Genomic DNA, 16,796 nt, shown 5'->3' on the forward strand with positions numbered 1-16,796 from the left:
TGGAACGTCTTTAGGCCATTTGGGGGATGGTGCCATGGGACAGAAGTGGGATAGGGTGGCACAAAGAGAACAAGTACAGGCCTGGTAGAGTCCAGAGGGAATGAAGGACGGTGAGAGAAACGAAAGGAGCAAAACTTCCGGGTCAGAAGCGAGAAAGCTGGCTAAATGGACTTTAGAGGTCCTCAAAAAGAATACATACAGATGGGGCTTCTCCAAATCACCAGTCTCCAGGTCTTTGGAGGGGGCCCCAGGCTGGAAACTTTGGCCTGCAGCCAGTGGAAAGAGGGTAGACACCAGCGGGAAACTCTCCAAAGTCTCACTGAGGCCATGGTGGGCCAGTGGGAGGGTGGGAAGTGGGGCCCTTCTCTGGAGCTGATTAAAGGATGAGAGACCGCACAGCCCAGGATGACAGGCTCGATGACAGTGGCGTCACATCAAAGCACTGATTAAGAGATACAGAAAGGAAGACACAAGTAGAGATGGAACGAATATAGCACATACACCGATTTCTGCGTACATGCGCCCATGTGACAGGGACCGAGTGACTAATGACAGCCTTCCCACACATCCAAGCCCTTGGTTGGAGCTATTGAAGGAGGAACTACTAGATAGTCACTCAAGAAGGGCCTGGGGGATAGGAAGGAAGCTGAGCCAAAAGATGGGGGGCAGGAACCAGAGACCCAGGAGGTTTTGTTTTATGACACAGAGAAGAGAGATTGGAGAGCACCTGTCATATTGAATGATACTTTGGAGACAGTGGTATAATTCGGTTTTTAAGGAGTTTTGCCAAGCGTAATGTGGTGTGATCTTGGCATTCACCATCAGACCCTCAAGAAAACCTCCAGTAAAGATCTAACTTCTCTTCATCTCACGGTTTTCATTTTCAGAAACAGAGAAAGAGGGGCGCCTGGGTGGCTCAATCAGTTGACCTTTTGCCTTTAGCTCAGGTCATGATCCCAGGGTCCTGGGATCAGATCCCGTATTAGGCTCCCTACCCAGCGGGGAGTCTGCTTTTCCCTCTCCCCCTGCCTCTCCCCCAGTTTGTGCTCTCTCTTGCTCACGCTGTCTCAAATAAGTAAATAAAATCTTTTAAAAAGGTGGAGTCTATGGCCATACCACTCTGAATGTGCCCGATCTTGTCTAAAAAGATGGAAAAAGAGAGACAAAGAAGTGGGGAGGGGGGGGAGGGGAAATCCTAAGCAGGCTCCATGCCCAGCTGGATCTTACCACCCCGAGATCATGACCTGAGTCAAAATCAAGAGTCGGACGCTTAACCAGCTGAGCCACCCAGGTGCCCCTCTTCACAGTTTTCAGTCTGCATTTCTTTTAGGATGAGTGGTATATGAGAAGAGCCTCCAAGTTAGAGTATGAAAACAGACTCAGTTGTCTGATATGTTGGGATATTGTTGATACATACCCCAACACTATAGGAGTCTTGCTTGGAACTGTCTTGATTTGTCATCTAGAAACCTGACCAGGTGCATAAAGTCTCCTTTAAAATTTCTATCAGGGGGCACCTGGGTGGCTCAGTGGGTTGGGCTTCTGCCTTTGGCTCAGGTCATGATCTTGGGGTCCTGGGATCAGCCTGCATCCGGCTCTCTGCTCAGCGGGGAGCCTGCTTCCCCCTCTCTCTCTGCCTACCTCTCTGCCTACTTGTGATCCCTCTCTCTGTCAAATAAATAAATAAAATCTTTGAAAGAAAAAAAAAAATTCCTATCTGACACAGTCTTCAGAACAGCTCCCAAGACAGATGTACCCTCTAGCCTTGCCACTCACTCCGCTCTGCCACTGCGTGTCTGTGTGGGTACAACACTCCCAGAGGAGCCGACATGCTGAACACAACACACCAGAAAACCGCTTGGTCTATCTCCATCTCTGCCTACACAGACATAGGTGGCTAGCGGTGCCATTGACACATCTTTGTAGCTAAAACAAAAGGCAGGAGGGAGTGATGTGCAGACAGACCGGCAGAAAGATAGAGGACAACTTTTCAGCCACTCTGCTTTCGATTGGAATCGTGGACATACAGGATTTCTTGCCCCTGATCACGCGCACAAGGCCTCATCATGACTCCAAGATGCTTCCCAATGACCATGATGGTGTCAGAACAGAGATGCCTTCCCTCAGCAACATGTCCACGTACAGACGCACACACCTCCCGCTGCCTCTCCGTGGCCTCTCTCCCAAAGGTGCCTTCCTTCCTCTCCTCTCAACCCAGCGAGCCAAGACTCAGTGGCCACCTGTCTCTGGTCTGGCTCCTTCCACCCACGCTGGCACCTGCCAGGCAGCTCCCCGCCCCCGCAGCCCTCAGGAGGCCAGGGCCCAGGGCCTGGGGCAGGGCACGCGTGGAACAGGTTGATGCTGTTCTCCCGGAAGTAGAGCAGGAGAGGGGTGGGGTCACGGGGCAGGCGGGGTCCCTGGAAGCCTACATCCTTGCCTCCAGAGAGGCATAAAGCTGTCGCCCATGCTGGAGAGGGACAGTAGCTCCCTCAACCTGCAGACTGAGCGAGTCCTGGGCCCTTATCCCTGATCCGGCTGCTGGACAGGACCCGAAACGGCTGTCTGGTAAGAGCTTGATGACAACAGGGGAGCTGGGGGTGTTCTAGGGATGAATGAGAACGTGGGTGGGTAGGGAAGGGCCTAGGAATGCCCTAGAGCCCGGGGAGAACATATCTTCATAAGCCTTGCAGGGGGAAGTGAGAAGTGGTCCTGGGAGCCCCTCTCTGGTAAGAAGGAGACAGAAGTTTCCCGATCCCTTCCCCAGGCATCGGACTGGCCTCTGGAGGTTGTCCTGTCTCATCCCGGCCCACCCGGGGAATGAGGGGTGAAAAAGGCACCTTGGAGCCCATGTGATTGGCAGGTGGCCCATGCACCTGCTTGTGTGCCTCCCGCTTCTCTGACTCTGTGAGGGGCCCATGGGGGCAGTGAGGGCAGTTCCAGGCCAGCTGGTGCATCCTCTCCCACCCACGGCTGGGCCAGCGATCCTCCCAGCCAAAGAACCTGGACTTGAACCTCTAAGGCCGGGACCTGAGGCTCTGAAGTTCAGGCTTTTGCAGACCCCACATTCTTGCACCTCAGTGTATGTCTCCCAGGGCCACGTTCATTCATCCATTTCCTCATTCATTCTTTCCACATACATCTGCCAGGCTCTAGGCCTGCACCAGGTGCTGTGCTCGGTGCCTAGATGACTAAGACTCGTTTCCTGCCCTCTGGGAGGCCACAGTCGAGTAGGCGAGAGCCAAGAGAACAGATCATAATAACACGAACAACGTCAGGTTGCAGGTGTTCAGGAAGGGCGCGTACAAAGTGCTCTGGGGACACAGGATAGAGTCACTAGCTGCCTGAAGGGGAGGAAGAAGGGAGCCACAAAAGAGGTGACCCAGATTGAATCTTAGAGGGATGAATAGGGATTCTTTAGATTGGGAGGGAAGCAGAGGGAACCAAGGCAACGACTGAAATGCCTGGGTGTACTGGGTGGCCCCTGGCGGGAAGCGGGTCTGCTGAGGCAGGAGCCAGGGGGTGGGCACAAGGGAAGTGACCTCCACCCAAAGAAGGGGCAACAGAGCAGGCGAACCTCGTCTGCCTCCTCAGGCCCTCGGCACCAGTGGGGGCTGCCTGCCTCCCTGGACTCCCCGGTGCCAGCCATCAGAGTTCTCTGGGGGAAGGGAAGCTGGGCAGAGCTGCATGGGAGAAGCTTGACTTCCTTCACACATGAAACGTCCCAGCCCGGCTCCAAGTTCAAGTTCATGAGGGACATGAATGAGCTGTGCGCAAAAACCCTTGACAGGCAAGGCTGGCTTCTCTATGCAGCTGTGTGACTTCGGGCAAGTTGCCTCAGCTTTCTCAGCTGCTTTTCTTCCTCACAAAGCGGAGGTGCCTTGCATTGCTCTCAGCTCTGACATTCCTAGTGTCCCAGCATCTTTAAAGGCACCCCCTCCCCCAAACCCAGGTGATCTCTCTCGGCCGCAGCCCTTACCATGTCCCGGTCTCCCAGCTTATCACTCTCCTGTCTCTCCCCAAAACCCGATCCCAACAGAGAAAATGACCATCTTTGAAAATGTCACCCGAGCCCTGGCCAGACAGCTAAACCCTAGAGGGGACCTGACGCCCCTTGACAGCCTCATAGACTTCAAGCGCTTCCATCCGTTCTGCCTGGTGCTAAGGAAGAGGAAGAGCACACTCTTCTGGGGTGCCCGGTATGTCCGCACAGACTACACCCTCCTGGACGTTCTAGAAGCTGGCAGCTCACCTGCAGGTCAGTGCGGGTGCGAGGCTGGGCCCCAATGGGTGGGCGCCAGGCCCTGGTTTACGAGGGGGAACCCAAAGCTCCCTCTGCCTAATTGTGCTTTGGTGTCACGTAGCCCTGAGCTCTCCCAGGAGGCAGGGGAAGAGGGATGCCCCTCAGCCTGGCTCCTTTCATCTTCTCTCTCCTGCAGATCTGACAGACTCTGGGAACTTTAGCTTTAAGAATATGCTGGATGCCCGAGTGGAGGGAGAGGTGGATGTGCCAAAGACAGTCAAGGTCACGGGGACTGCGGGGCTGTCCCGGAGCAGTACCCTGGAGGTCCAGACACTCAGCGTGGCCCCTAAGGCTCTGGAGACCTTGCACCAGGAGAGGTAAGAGTGGCAGGGCTGGGGGGCTACTATGATGGGTGGGTGGTTGGAAAGGCTGTTTTGGGCCCTGAGTTAATGGGCAGGGCCCTCACACTGACCTTCACCTATGGGTCATCACAGCAGAGCTCTTAAAGGTGACCATTCTGGGGGCGTCTGGGAGGCTCAGTCATTAGGTGTCTGCCTCTGGCTCAGGTCATGATCCCAGGGTCCTGGGATCGAGTCCTGCCTCAGGCTCCCTGCTCAGTGGAGAGTCTGCTTCTCCCTCTGCCTGCTGCTCCCCTGCTTGTGCGCTCGCTCGCTCGCTCTCTCTCTGTCAAATAAATAAATAAATCTCCAAAGAAAAAAAAGAAAGAAAGAAAAAGACGACCATGTGGTCCATGGGTGCATCTCCTAACCACTCCTAGCCATCTCTTTCCACGACTCCCAGTACCACTCCCCTCTCTCATTCTCTCTTTCTCTCTCTCTCTCTCTCTCTCTCACACACACACACACACACACACGAGTATGAGCATGTTCACATTAACTTGCTATGTGACCTTGGAAAAAATAACTTTTCCTCTCAGGACCTCAGTTTTCTTTCCTGAAAAATGATGTGGTTCCATGAAAACCTCTAGGGTTCCTTCCTAAACTTGACTCTATAAAAGGGAAAAGGTCTTATCTGCTCCCTACTGAAGCTTGGGCACAGCGTTCTGCTCCCATAAATCAAGCCGTCTGCCCGGTCCTATACCTATACGAGGCAGCCCTTGGGAACACTGCTCCCACGGCACAAGGGGTGTGGCTGATGCCATGTCAATGCTGGGCACCTCAAATGGGGGTGCTTGCCAGGGGAACTGACTTTTAAGTAGTTAAGTGGTGGTTGAAAGAAGGGAGGCAGGAGGGAAGTGATGGGGTGCTTAAATATTCATACAGCCTCAAAGGAGTGCAAAACACACCACTAGGAGCCGGGGTGCATTGGAATATCTTTGTATAAGAATCTCACAATCGGGGCACCTAGGTGGCTCGGGGCGTTGAGTCTCTGCCTTTGGCTCAGGTCATGATCTCGGGGTCCTGGGATCGAGCCCCGCATCGGGCTCTCTGCTCTGCAGGGGGACTGCTTCCTCCTCTCTCTCTCTTTCTCTCTCTCTCTGCCTGCCTCTCTGCTTACTTGTGATCTCTCTCTGCCAAATAAATAAATAAAATCTTTAAAAAAAAAAAAAGAACCTCACAATCTAGGGCTTGTAAAAAAAAAAAAAATCTGTAAAACGTAACTATAATCCAGGGTGAGAGATAGTGTCTAGGAGGACTTTGCCTGAGTTTTGTGGCAGGCTGGAGGGACTTCTGGCTGGGGAAATGAAGGGGGACTTCACGGAGGAGGCAGCCCATGATCCAGGCCTTGAAAGAGGAGTAGAAATTGAACGTGAAGGTCTGGGAGAAAGACATTAGAAAGACACGTGGGTGAGAAATCTCAAAACCACTAGGGAGCATGAAGAGCTGGTTTGGCAGGAGCAGAAAAAGTAGGAGCAAGTGGGAGGCAGAGGCTAAGGCCCAGATCATGGAGGACCCAGGTGCCTGGTCAAGGATGTGGAACGATTCTGAAGGCTTCGGGGGACCCCAAGGATGCTTTGGGGTGTTTGTTTGTTTGTTGTTTTTGGGTTTTTTTTTAAGATTTTATTTATTCATTTGACAGAGATCACAAGTAGGCAGAGAGGCAGGCAGAGAGAGAGAGGAGGAAGCAGGCTCCCCACTGAGCAGAGAGCCCAATGCAGGGCTCCATCCCAGGACCCTGGGATCATGACCTGAGCCAAAGGCAGAGGCTTAACCCCCCGAGCTACCCAGGCACCCCTGTTTTTGTTTTTTTAAGATTTTATTTATTTGACAGAGAGAGACTCAGTGAGAGATTGAACACAAGCAGGGGCAGTGGGAGAGAGAGAAGCAGGCTTCCCACTGAGCAGGGAGCCCCATGTGGGGCTCGATCCCAGGACCCTAGGATCATGACCTGAGCCAAAGGCAGACACTTAATGACTGAGCCACCCAGGCACCCCCCCCCCCCGAGGATGCTTTGATGTGCATGGTGATTAATCTGGCCAGACAGAGGAAGTGTGACAACTAGAGGACGGGCAGACAGGCAAGACACCATTCCACTGTCCATCAGAGATGCAAAATGAAGACAAGAACTGGGAAGAGCAGTCAGCATAAAGAGGGAGGAACCCGTTGGGGCTGGGGCACCTTTGGGGCACCAGAATGGATTGGACTTGATGGCTGATTGCAGGGTGAGGGAGAAGGTTTGGTCAGAGACGATGCTGATGGAGAGCCAATGTCCAACACGATAACTATGTTAATAATTGTATGCTGTCCACGGGAAATTTGCTAAGAGAGTCGATCACCACATATGCACAAAATGGTACCTGTGTGAGGAGCTAGCTATGTTCATTAGCTTAACTGTACCAACCATTTCTCTATGTAGAGGTATGTCAAAACATTCTGTGGGGCGCCTGGCTGGCTCAGTTGAAAGAGCATGCAACTCTTGACCTTGGGGTTGTGAGTTCAAGCCTTGCACTGAGTATAGAGATTACTAAAAACAAAACAAAACAAACAAAACAAACAAACAAAAACACCTAAACAAACGAACCAAAAAAAAAAAACCCTTTAAAAAATGTTGTATACCTTAAATAAATACAACTTTTATTAAAATAATTACATATATGAGAACGTTAAAAAATTAACTCTGAGACTTGACCCAAGTGATGACATGAACAGAAACAAGGAGACAGACTTTAGAAGTATTTGGAGAGAAAGACTGTGAGCCCCTTCTGGACATTTTGAGTTTGTGGGTCCAGTGAGGCATTAGCTGAGTGACCACAGTCAACAACACTATATTGTATACGTTGTACATCTAAAACTAACATGATGACATATGTCAATTATATCTCATTTTATTTTATTTTTTAAAGATTTTATTCATTGATTTAGAGACAGAGAGAAAGGGACCTAGTGGGGGGAGGGGCAAAGGGTGAGGAAGAGAGAGAGAAGCCCAAGCAGACATGCCCCACCCATGCTGAGCCTGGAGCCCGATGGGGGGGCCGATCCCACAACCCCAAGATCATAACCCAAGTTGAAATCAAGAACCAGACTCTCAACCGACTGAGCCACCCCGGTGCCCCAATTATATCTCATTTTAGAAGAAAAATTTTAAGGCAGTTGGAAACGAGGGCCCAGAGCTCAGGAGAGAAGTCAAGGTCAAGATCCCTGTGGGGCAGTCGGCCATATAAAGATGGAAACTACAGGAATGAGGTGCGGGGAGCGGATGTTCAAGGAAGTCCAGACGGCAGAGACCCGAGAACAGAATCTTAAAGAATGTAATATTTTAAGCAACCGAAGAAACTAGCACAGGAGACACAGACAGAACAGGTAGGAATTAGAAGGCTGAAAGCTGGGAGCAGAAACAGGGTGGCAGGGTGAGACCGAAGCCAGGAGAAGACGGAGTCACGGGGAGGCTTTGGGCAGCAGGGTCGGTGTTGTGCAGAGTGAGGGAAGGTCTGTGAACGCGGCGGGTGCGAGGTCATTGGGATTTCAGTTGAGGAGTGGAAATAGAAGCCAAATGATTAACTTAGGAGTGGACAGTGGGGAAGTAAAGGCGGTGTGTATGGGCCCATCTTTGAGATACTTGCCAGTGAAGCAAAGGAAAAAAAAACCAGAAGGGTAATTTGAGGGAGTGGCAAGATCAAAGGACATGTTTCTGGAAGCCAGCAATCGGGGAGGAGGAACTGGTGTTAATAGCAAGAGAGAGGTGAAGAGACGGGCCCCAGGAGAGATGAACAGGACTGAGAACAGGGAGGAGGGAAGAGAGGGGAAGGCACCCTGAGGCAGAGGGGAAAAGAGAAAGGAGCAGGCAGGGGGCCCTCTTCCGAGCCAAGAGCCATGCCAGATGGTTTCCTAGTTTTCCTCTCAGCATCCCCGGAGGGAGGTGTCATTACCCTCATTTTATGGATGAGGCTCCCCGGACGCAGAGTGGCTGCCCTGCCACCTGGGCTTTGGCCTCAGTCTCCTACTCCAGAGTCCTCACCCGCCTCCCTGACATCACCATGCCTCGCTCCTGCGAGTGGCCGAGGAACAGAAAAGCGCATGATGGCCCAGGCGGGGAGAGGTACTGACCCATCCCTTCGTGCGTCTCCTGCCCCAGGAAGCTGGCAGCCGAGCACCCGTTCCTGAAGGAGATGCAAGAGCGAGGGGAGAACCTGTATGTGGTCATGGAGGTGGTGGAGACAGTGCAGGAGGTCACTCTGGAGAGAGCCGGCAAGGCGGAGGGCTGCTTCTCCCTCCCGTTCTTCGCCCCCTTGGGACTTCAGGTTTGGTTCTCTCTCTCTCTCTCTCTCTCTCACACACACACACACACACACACACACACACACCTCTGTATTTAGCCTCTCCTTGGAGCCTGCATTAAACACATTCATTTTCCCCATCGGTGCCTACCCGGGATACTGAAAATGACCCACTCCGTCTTCCTGCTATTCAAGACTCAGGCCCCTGTCAGCCAGACCCAAGCCCTCTCTCTGGTCAAGGGTGCCCAGTGTGGCCAGAGGCCTGTTCCAGATGCCACAGGGAGCCATCAGTTCCTGGTGTACTGGAGAGAGACATTCTCAGTCTCACGAAGGAGACACACGGGTTAAAGCCCCGAGAACACAGGCCTGGAAAATTCGATGTAGATGAGAAATGCTCCACATACCTAAGCCTAGTTTGTATAAATATTCAAGGGGTGAGTTGGAACTGGGAGTAGGGTTAGTCATGGAAGGCTTCCTGAAGGAGGTGAGCACAGGCCAGATGGCAAAGAGGAAGAAGGAACAGGGCCTGTGGAAACTCTCAGGTGGGATGGAGATGGCCGGGCAGGTGATGGAGCTGGTCTGTCCAGTTCCTTTCTGTGTCTGCACCAGGAAGGGAGATACACCTCGTCAGCGGGATGATGCCAAAGGGCTTCAAAGTGTATCCCATGGAGTCCAGACTAGGTGGAAAGGCAATCAGGGACACAAATGAAAGGTTTTCAACTTCTTATCTCCCCAGAGGTGCTCGGGCCTGCCCCTCCACGTGCCCCACCCACACCCCATGTCTCAGACTCTCGGAGGGTTCAAAAGTCTTTACTGTCTGATCCTAGGGATCCATAAACCACAAGGAGGCCGTGACCATCCCCAAGGGCTGCATCCTGGCCTTTCGAGTGAGACAACTGATGGTCAAAGGCAACGATGAGTGGGGTGAGCAGACACTCCAGACAAGAATTACCCGCATTAGCACTAAGGCGCCCCGGTCCCCTCTGGTGGCAAGCCAGGGAAGGAGTGCTGGAGTTACTGTATTGTGGTCCCAGCTGCCAGGGACAGAACTGCAGGGGGGCTGCTCTGGAGAGGGAGTAAAGGAGCCCCTGGGTCCTGAACACCTCCAGCATGCTAGGCCCTGGGTTAGCTGGGGGGCGGGGCACGGAGATGAAGAAGCTCCGCCTTCTGCTCTCAAGAAGTCTGCACCCCATGGAGGAAACAGACCCAGATACCAGCACTAGGATGCAAAGCAGAAAATAGAGTCGTCCTAGAATTTATGGAGGAAGAGAAGAGTTCCTTGAGCAACAGAGGTGGAGCAGGGGATTTGGTGGGGCCTTTAGGGACAGGGACCTAGCCCTTAGTGAAGCCCATGGACTTGACAATAGAGAAGGGAAGGTGGGCAGCCATTTAAGGGTCCTCCTGCTCTCACCTCTCTTACAGATATTCCACATATCTGCAATGATAACATGCAAACCTTCCCTCCCGGAGGTAAGTGAAATTGCTTCCCCTTTCACCCTACCCTGACATCATCTGCTAAAATCCTGCACCTTCCACTAGCATGTGCCATAATCCTTCAAGGAGCCCCTCATTTTGTTTCCCAAGTCCCTATATGAAAATATCTGCCCTCAACTTCAGGAAAGGGAGACAGAAGCACATAAATACTGTCCTAGAGAGACAGAGAAACTAAAAGAGACCGGAAGTCAGAAGCAGAAATGAGACTCAGAGATACTGTGTGTTCCCAGACTGTTTGTGTGTTCGGGGGAAGGGAATGAGCTAACATAATCTCCGTGTGTTTTTATAATGATCACTGATAAAGCTGCCTTGACATCCGCTCTAGATAAAAAGGCACAAATAGGTTTTATGCTGACATATGTATGTTGTTTCTGTCTTCAGAAAAGCCAGAGGAGAAGTTCACCCGTAAGTTTTTTCTCTCATTTCTTTTTTTTTTTTTTAAGATTTACTTATTTATTTGAGAGAGACAGACAGACAGACAGAGAGCACAAGCGGGAGAGAGACTCTCAAGCAGACTCCCAACTGAGCACAGAGCCCTATACAGGGCTTTCTCCCTCCACCCTGGGATCAGGACCCGAGCCAAAATCAAGAGTTGGATGCTTAACTGACTGAGCCACCTAGCTGTCCCTTGACACAGAATTTTAAAACTCCAATCTTCTTCTCCTCTTCCCTGAAAGACTGACTGTTTGCAGGTCTCAGCAAATAACTGTCCCCAAAACATGGCAGAAATTCCAATGACTTAGGAAAAAGTGGTGGCAGGGGAAGACTTTAGACAGGCTACTCAGGTGGTCTGACGCCACAGACCTCTGTCCTCGAGGGCCTCCTTAGCTGTAACCTGTCCCACGCACATCTTCTGCTCTGTTGCCCAGCATCTGGGATAGATGAGTCAGAGTCACAGTGATGCCAACTCAGTCAATCCAGGGGCCCCTTTTCATGTTGGATTAGCTTCTTTCCTGCCCCATTCCTGCCTCCCATGAATGGAGCAAGTGTAGCTTCAAGATAGCTGGGACATCCCAGGAAATAGGATGTGTTTCCTAACCCCCATTAATGTTTCATTCCCTGGGCATGGCTACTGTTTTGGAGGAGTACATTCTTGTCTTTTCTTTCCTCTTCACCCCCAGATGTTATCCTGGCATCTGATGCTGGTAAGGAATTTTCTGAGTTTCTCCCAAGACTTTGGAATGAGGCAGTGGGCTGCAGAGAGGGAAAGACAGGTGCTGAGTCCCAGGTCTGGGCAACTGGAGCCGCTTCCAGAAGCTATTCCCCTGGACATAGGCTTAGGATGCCAGGCCCCTAGAGGGTCAGGCCAAGATTCAAGCTAACCTCAATCCACCCATATCCTTGGATAAAGACCCACCCATCCTCGCCTTCACTCAGTCACCGAAGTCATTCTTCTTTGTCGAATAACTCCAGAAGGGGAAATAGACTTTCCTCCTCAACTTTAAGCTGGAGTCTAAGAGAAAGGAAAGTCGATTGTCTACTGTCACGGGATGGGGCTTGGGAACGTGGGGAGAATCAACCGTCCGCTTAGATGATAATGTATGTCCTGGTCCACCTCCTTGCCCTAGACCATCCCCCATAACACCTCAAGTCACGGCTCATGGAAACTTCATAATCATGTTCCCTGGTCAAGAAGAGAGGTCAGGCTCAGGCTGGGAGCAGAGCACGGGGACCTGAGGGGGCTGGATGGGAAGGCTGCCGGACCGAGGGCGCTTGGCTTACCATGTTCACTGTCTCAACAGGGGAGGAACATGAGGACTTCAAGACACTCAAAGAAGAAGTTCAAAGAGAGATCCAAGAAGTAAAGAAGCTAAACCAGGCAGGGCAAAACTCCCTGCTCACCTGCCTCAGCAAACTTCTCGGGAAGAAAAAGGAGCTACAGGACCTGGAACTCACGGTGAGGCCCCAGAGGAAGGTTGCTGGTGGGTGGGTGTGTGTGGGTGTCACAACTGGCAGAGGACAGGACAGGACAGAGGTGGTCAGTGGCCGGGAGAATCAATTGTGGGTGTCTTCCTTGAGGCTGGGCAGGTGTCCTCCCCACCCCCACCCGGCTGCCACTGCCCTCATCATGCCTCTGGAAAAGGGTACACAGGACAGCTTCTCTCAAAGCACCTGCTGACAGACAGAGGGTAGGCTGTGGGCTAGCAGGGCCCTTCCTTGGAAAGGGGACTGGAACATTTCCCTCCCAGAGTTCAAGGCTCGGGGACCATGAAATCCAGGAGCCCCATACTTTTCAGAACTTGACACCTTGAAAAAGAAACAAGGAAACGAGAGATAGTTAACATATCTCAAGGGACTCTGATGGGCCAGGCACTGTGCTGGGCCCTTTACCTATGTTATCTTAAATTGCTGCCTACCTTTCCCCGCAGCTCGAAGGGGCTCTAGACAAAGGACATGAAGTGACCCTGGAGGCACTCCCAAAAGATGTCTTGGTATCGAAGGAGGCTATGGGTGGCATCCTCTATTTCCTCGGAGCCCTAACAGGTGAGTAGAGAATAAGGTCTTCATTTATGTACCTCTTCAGTGATAGGAATGAATCACCCGGATATATGAATGAATGAATGAATGAATGAATGAATGAACGAACAACTCCATGCATGCATGACAGGCAAATTATACCACCGTTAAAATAGTTTATATCTACATTTAAAGAAATGGGTTAGAGGGCCGCCTGGGTGGCTCAGTTGGTAGAGCATGCAACTCTTGATCTTGAGGTTGTGAATTTGAGCCCCACGTTGGGAACAGAGATTGCCTTAATAAAATAAAACAAAATAATAAAAATAAAAAATTGTTTACCTTCCTAAGGATTCACCTGGGCACCTTGGATCGTCTGAGAAGGTAGTCTAGCCTTGCTAATAGAGATTGGGAAGTAACCCTAGTTTTACCAGTCACATAGTTAAAATTTCTATATATAGCTAAGCTCATCACTGGTTAAAAAAAAAAAAAAAAAAAAAAAAAAGATTATTTTTTTAAATTTATTTATTTGAGAGAGAGAAAGCGGGGTGAGAGGGAACAGGAGTAGGGGACATGGTGCAGAGGAAGAGGGAGAAGCAGGCTCCCCACTGAGCAGAGAGCTTGAAGTGGGGCTGGGCTCGATCCTAGGACCCTGGGATCATGACCTGAGCCGAAGGCAGAGGCTTAACTGACTGAGCCACCCAGCCATCCCTAAGCTCATCACTTTTATATAGAAACTTGTTAGCTTTAATTTCAGAGAGTGACATCTTCGCATCTTGCTCCGAATTCTCTTCTTCCCTCTGCATGAAACATTACCCCACTTAGAAAAACTCCCTGGTCCTTCAGGAGTAAGCTGAGATGTCTGTCCCCTTTAAAAGCCTGCCTTCAAGTGCTAAGTCCAAAGCAGACCCCTTGGCTATGGGTCCCTTAACACCCTTTGCTGTCCCTGCACCTGGCTTTGTCTTCTCTGCTAGCCTGCAAGTTCCCTGAGTGAAAGGCGTATGATTTTTACCCGACACCCCAACAAAGGTGCCTAGCATAAAGCAGCATTCAACCTGGGTTAAATGTGTGGATTCATGAACACTGAAATTCCGGAAGTATACCTCTTTCGGGCCTGGAGCCCCCTTGGTACCAGCACTGCATTTATTTATTTATTTATTTATTTATTTATTTACCTCCAGAGCTAAGTGAAGCCCAACAGAAGCTGCTGATAAAATCGATGGAGAAAAAGATCCTACCCATGCAGCTTAAGCTGGTGAGAGAAAACTGCAGGTGCCAAGAGGGTTTGGGAGGGAGTCAGCTGGAACCCATGGAAAGATATAGACTCAGCCTAACAATAGACTGTCCTGGCGAGCCTCTGTTGTAGGGCAGCGGCCCACGCTCACGGCTCATTTGTCTCCATGTTCTCCCTTGTTTGTTATTTTGCAACTGGAAGTTGCAGAGTGAATTTCTGGGCAGTTATCTGGGTTTTTCAGCTTGAAAAGACAGAACACCTTGGCTTTGCTTATTCACAGCCAAGACTGTCTCAATTCCCTTCTGGAAAATAGGGCTAACAAAAAAAAAAAAAAAAAAAAAAGGCTGCCCGCCATAACAGGGTGGTTAGAAGGCCCACGTGGAGTTGTAATGTAATGAAAGGAGTTATAGTAAGAGAAAGGTAGCCCTCTTCGTGGCTTTTTTTTTTTTTTTTTAAGATTTTATTTACTTGTTTGGCAGAGATCACAAGTAAGCAGAGAAGCAGGCAGAGAGAGGAAGCAGGCTCCCTGCTGAGCAGATGATCCCAGGACCCTGGGATCATGACCTGAGCTGAAACCAGAGGCTTAACCCTCCAAGCCACCCAGGCGCCCCCTTCTTCATGGTGCTTATAAGTTAGGAGAAAAGAGGACAGGTTTCCAGTTCTTTCTTTTTATGCTATTTTGGTTCCTTGCAGGTGGAGAACACAATGGAACAGAGTTTCCTACAGGATAAAGAGGGTGTTTTCCCCCTGCAGCCTGACCTGCTCTCCTCCCTTGGGGAAGAGGAACTGACCCTCACAGAGGCCCTAGTGGGGCTGAGTGGCCTCGAAGTGCAGAGATCGGGTCCCCAGTACACATGGGACCCAGACACCCTCCCCCGCCTCTGTGCCCTATACGCTGGCCTCTCCCTCCTGCAGCTGCTGACCAAGGCCTCCTAACTTGCCTTTTCCACCTGCTTCCTGCCTCCTCATGCCTTCACGACCTCCCTGTGCTGTGTTCTTCACACCCAGGGGTATTTTAGAGCCGTCAAGCTGAAGGTGATGGAAACCCCGGGTGATTACCCAAGAAAAGTGATACCTGCTTCTCCAGCTCTACCTCTCCCCCTACCCATTCAGCTCCACAACCCATCTGTTGATGCTTAGATCCTCCAAAAGTGGAAAAGCTCAATTTTTTTTGTTTTTTGGAAAAATTCAAATTTTTAAAACTATGAACCATTTCAGCAAAACCAAAAATAATTCACTTCTTATCCCAATCCTCCTGCTTATGCTTCCAAAAATCAAGATTTACTGGAATTAATGGAAAATATTATTTCACTTTGGATGAAATGTCTTTTGGTGTTTTTCTTAACTTCTGCCAGGAAAAAAATAAACACTGTCCTACTACATATAGATCATGTGCATATGAGTACTATTATACTGTCCATGGGCCAGTTGGAAAGCCCAGAGAACTATGAAGGTATAGAATGTAGAATCTAGATTCTAAAGTTCGAAAATCATCAAAGCAGCTTGTCTTCAAAGAGGAGGGTTTAGGGTCCTCGGACTCAGGGTGAAGGACTGGGACAGGCTTATTTGTGATACAAACCCAAGAGTAAGGCAATTTGCAAGTATATCAAAGAGAATGCAGATAAGTCTTTAAAAAAAAAGGGGGGGGGGAACGCCTGGGTGGCTCAATGGGTTAAGCTGCTGCCTTCCGCTCAGGTCATGATCTCAGGGTCCTGGGATCGAGTCCCACATCGGGCTCTCTGCTCAGCGGGGAGCTTGCTTCCCTCTCTCCCTCTCTCTCTCTGCCTACTTGTGATCTCTCTCTGTCAAATAAATAAATAAAATCTTAAAAAAAAAAAAGTACCTAAGAATAAGACTGGCCCCCAACTTTTAAAAAGAAATGGTGATATTATCTTATTTCACCTTTCCTTCTGCTGCCCTCAATTCAGGGTGGTTGTAGGAGGAAGTAATATGGGCTTGCCATATGGACCTGCAAATATGGTTATCGCAATCTTATAAAACTAGTGGGTTCATACCATCCTCCTCTGTCTAAAGCTGAGTTTTAACATCTTTCACCAATTTCTTTTAAAGTAGTTTTATGGGTAGAGTAATTTCTCCAAGGTTGTTGGCCCCAGGAGTCAGACTCGCCCCTTTCTTAGCCACCCTCTCCCTCCCTCCAGTTCCCTCACTCAACAAAAATTCATGATCAACTGCCAAAAGCTGTGTTAAGCCATCCTCCCCCATTCTGGGGCATCTTCCAATGCCTTACTACATTGCTCAAAGACATCCTGAGTAATTGTCTGCTGAGCTGGTTGTTTTTCTCTTGTGATGTATACTTAATAAAGAGGTGAGCTAACACCCTAACTATCCAGAAGGGTAACTTCGTAAGGATGAACAACAAAGCTCATCTGTTTTCTGTTTTTCTCCTTGACCCTTCTCGCCCACCTTCAGTACGATAGGGTGTTATGAAGAAGAGGCTTTAATGAGTTTATTCCAGTGATGATTCAAAAGTCCTATTATCCATCCCATAGCCCAAGGGGACAGAGAGACAGTTAGGGAGGAATTGGTCAAGGCATGTTCCCTAAAGCCAGAAAAATGCTTTTCCTTCAGGAAGCAGTTGCTCAGTGCAAGGATCTATTTGCTGTAATAATATGACAAGGAGGAGACGAAGAATACCCTCTCTCTCTCTCTTTTTTTTAAAGATTTATTTTAAAAATAGA

General features: G+C 50.1%; 1 protein-coding gene across 2 annotated transcripts; it reads left to right on the top strand.

Annotated features, from left to right (window-relative positions):
* Positions 1–4,041: 4,041 nt before the first annotated feature.
* Positions 4,042–15,739, top strand: GSDMA (gasdermin A; the record flags this gene model as incomplete). 2 transcript variants are annotated; one of them, XM_082704958.1, is made up of 11 exons in its annotated part: positions 4,042–4,255; positions 4,437–4,617; positions 8,774–8,939; positions 9,743–9,839; positions 10,338–10,385; positions 10,791–10,814; positions 11,531–11,554; positions 12,152–12,306; positions 12,779–12,893; positions 14,045–14,118; positions 14,791–15,739. In XM_082704958.1, the coding sequence occupies 11 exons, from the start codon at positions 4,042–4,044 to the stop codon at positions 15,031–15,033; spliced, it is 1,341 nt and encodes a 446-aa protein (XP_082561084.1). In that variant the 3' UTR covers positions 15,034–15,739. The 2 variants fall into 2 exon arrangements, with proteins under 2 accessions (XP_082561084.1, XP_082561085.1); XM_082704959.1 differs by lacking the exons at positions 10,791–10,814; positions 11,531–11,554 and having other exon boundaries at positions 12,104–12,306.
* Between the last annotated feature and the right edge of the window lie 1,057 nt (positions 15,740–16,796).

This window comes from Mustela nivalis (genome assembly GCF_964662115.1).
Source record: "Mustela nivalis genome assembly, chromosome: 17".
Taxonomy (NCBI): domain Eukaryota; kingdom Metazoa; phylum Chordata; class Mammalia; order Carnivora; family Mustelidae; genus Mustela; species Mustela nivalis.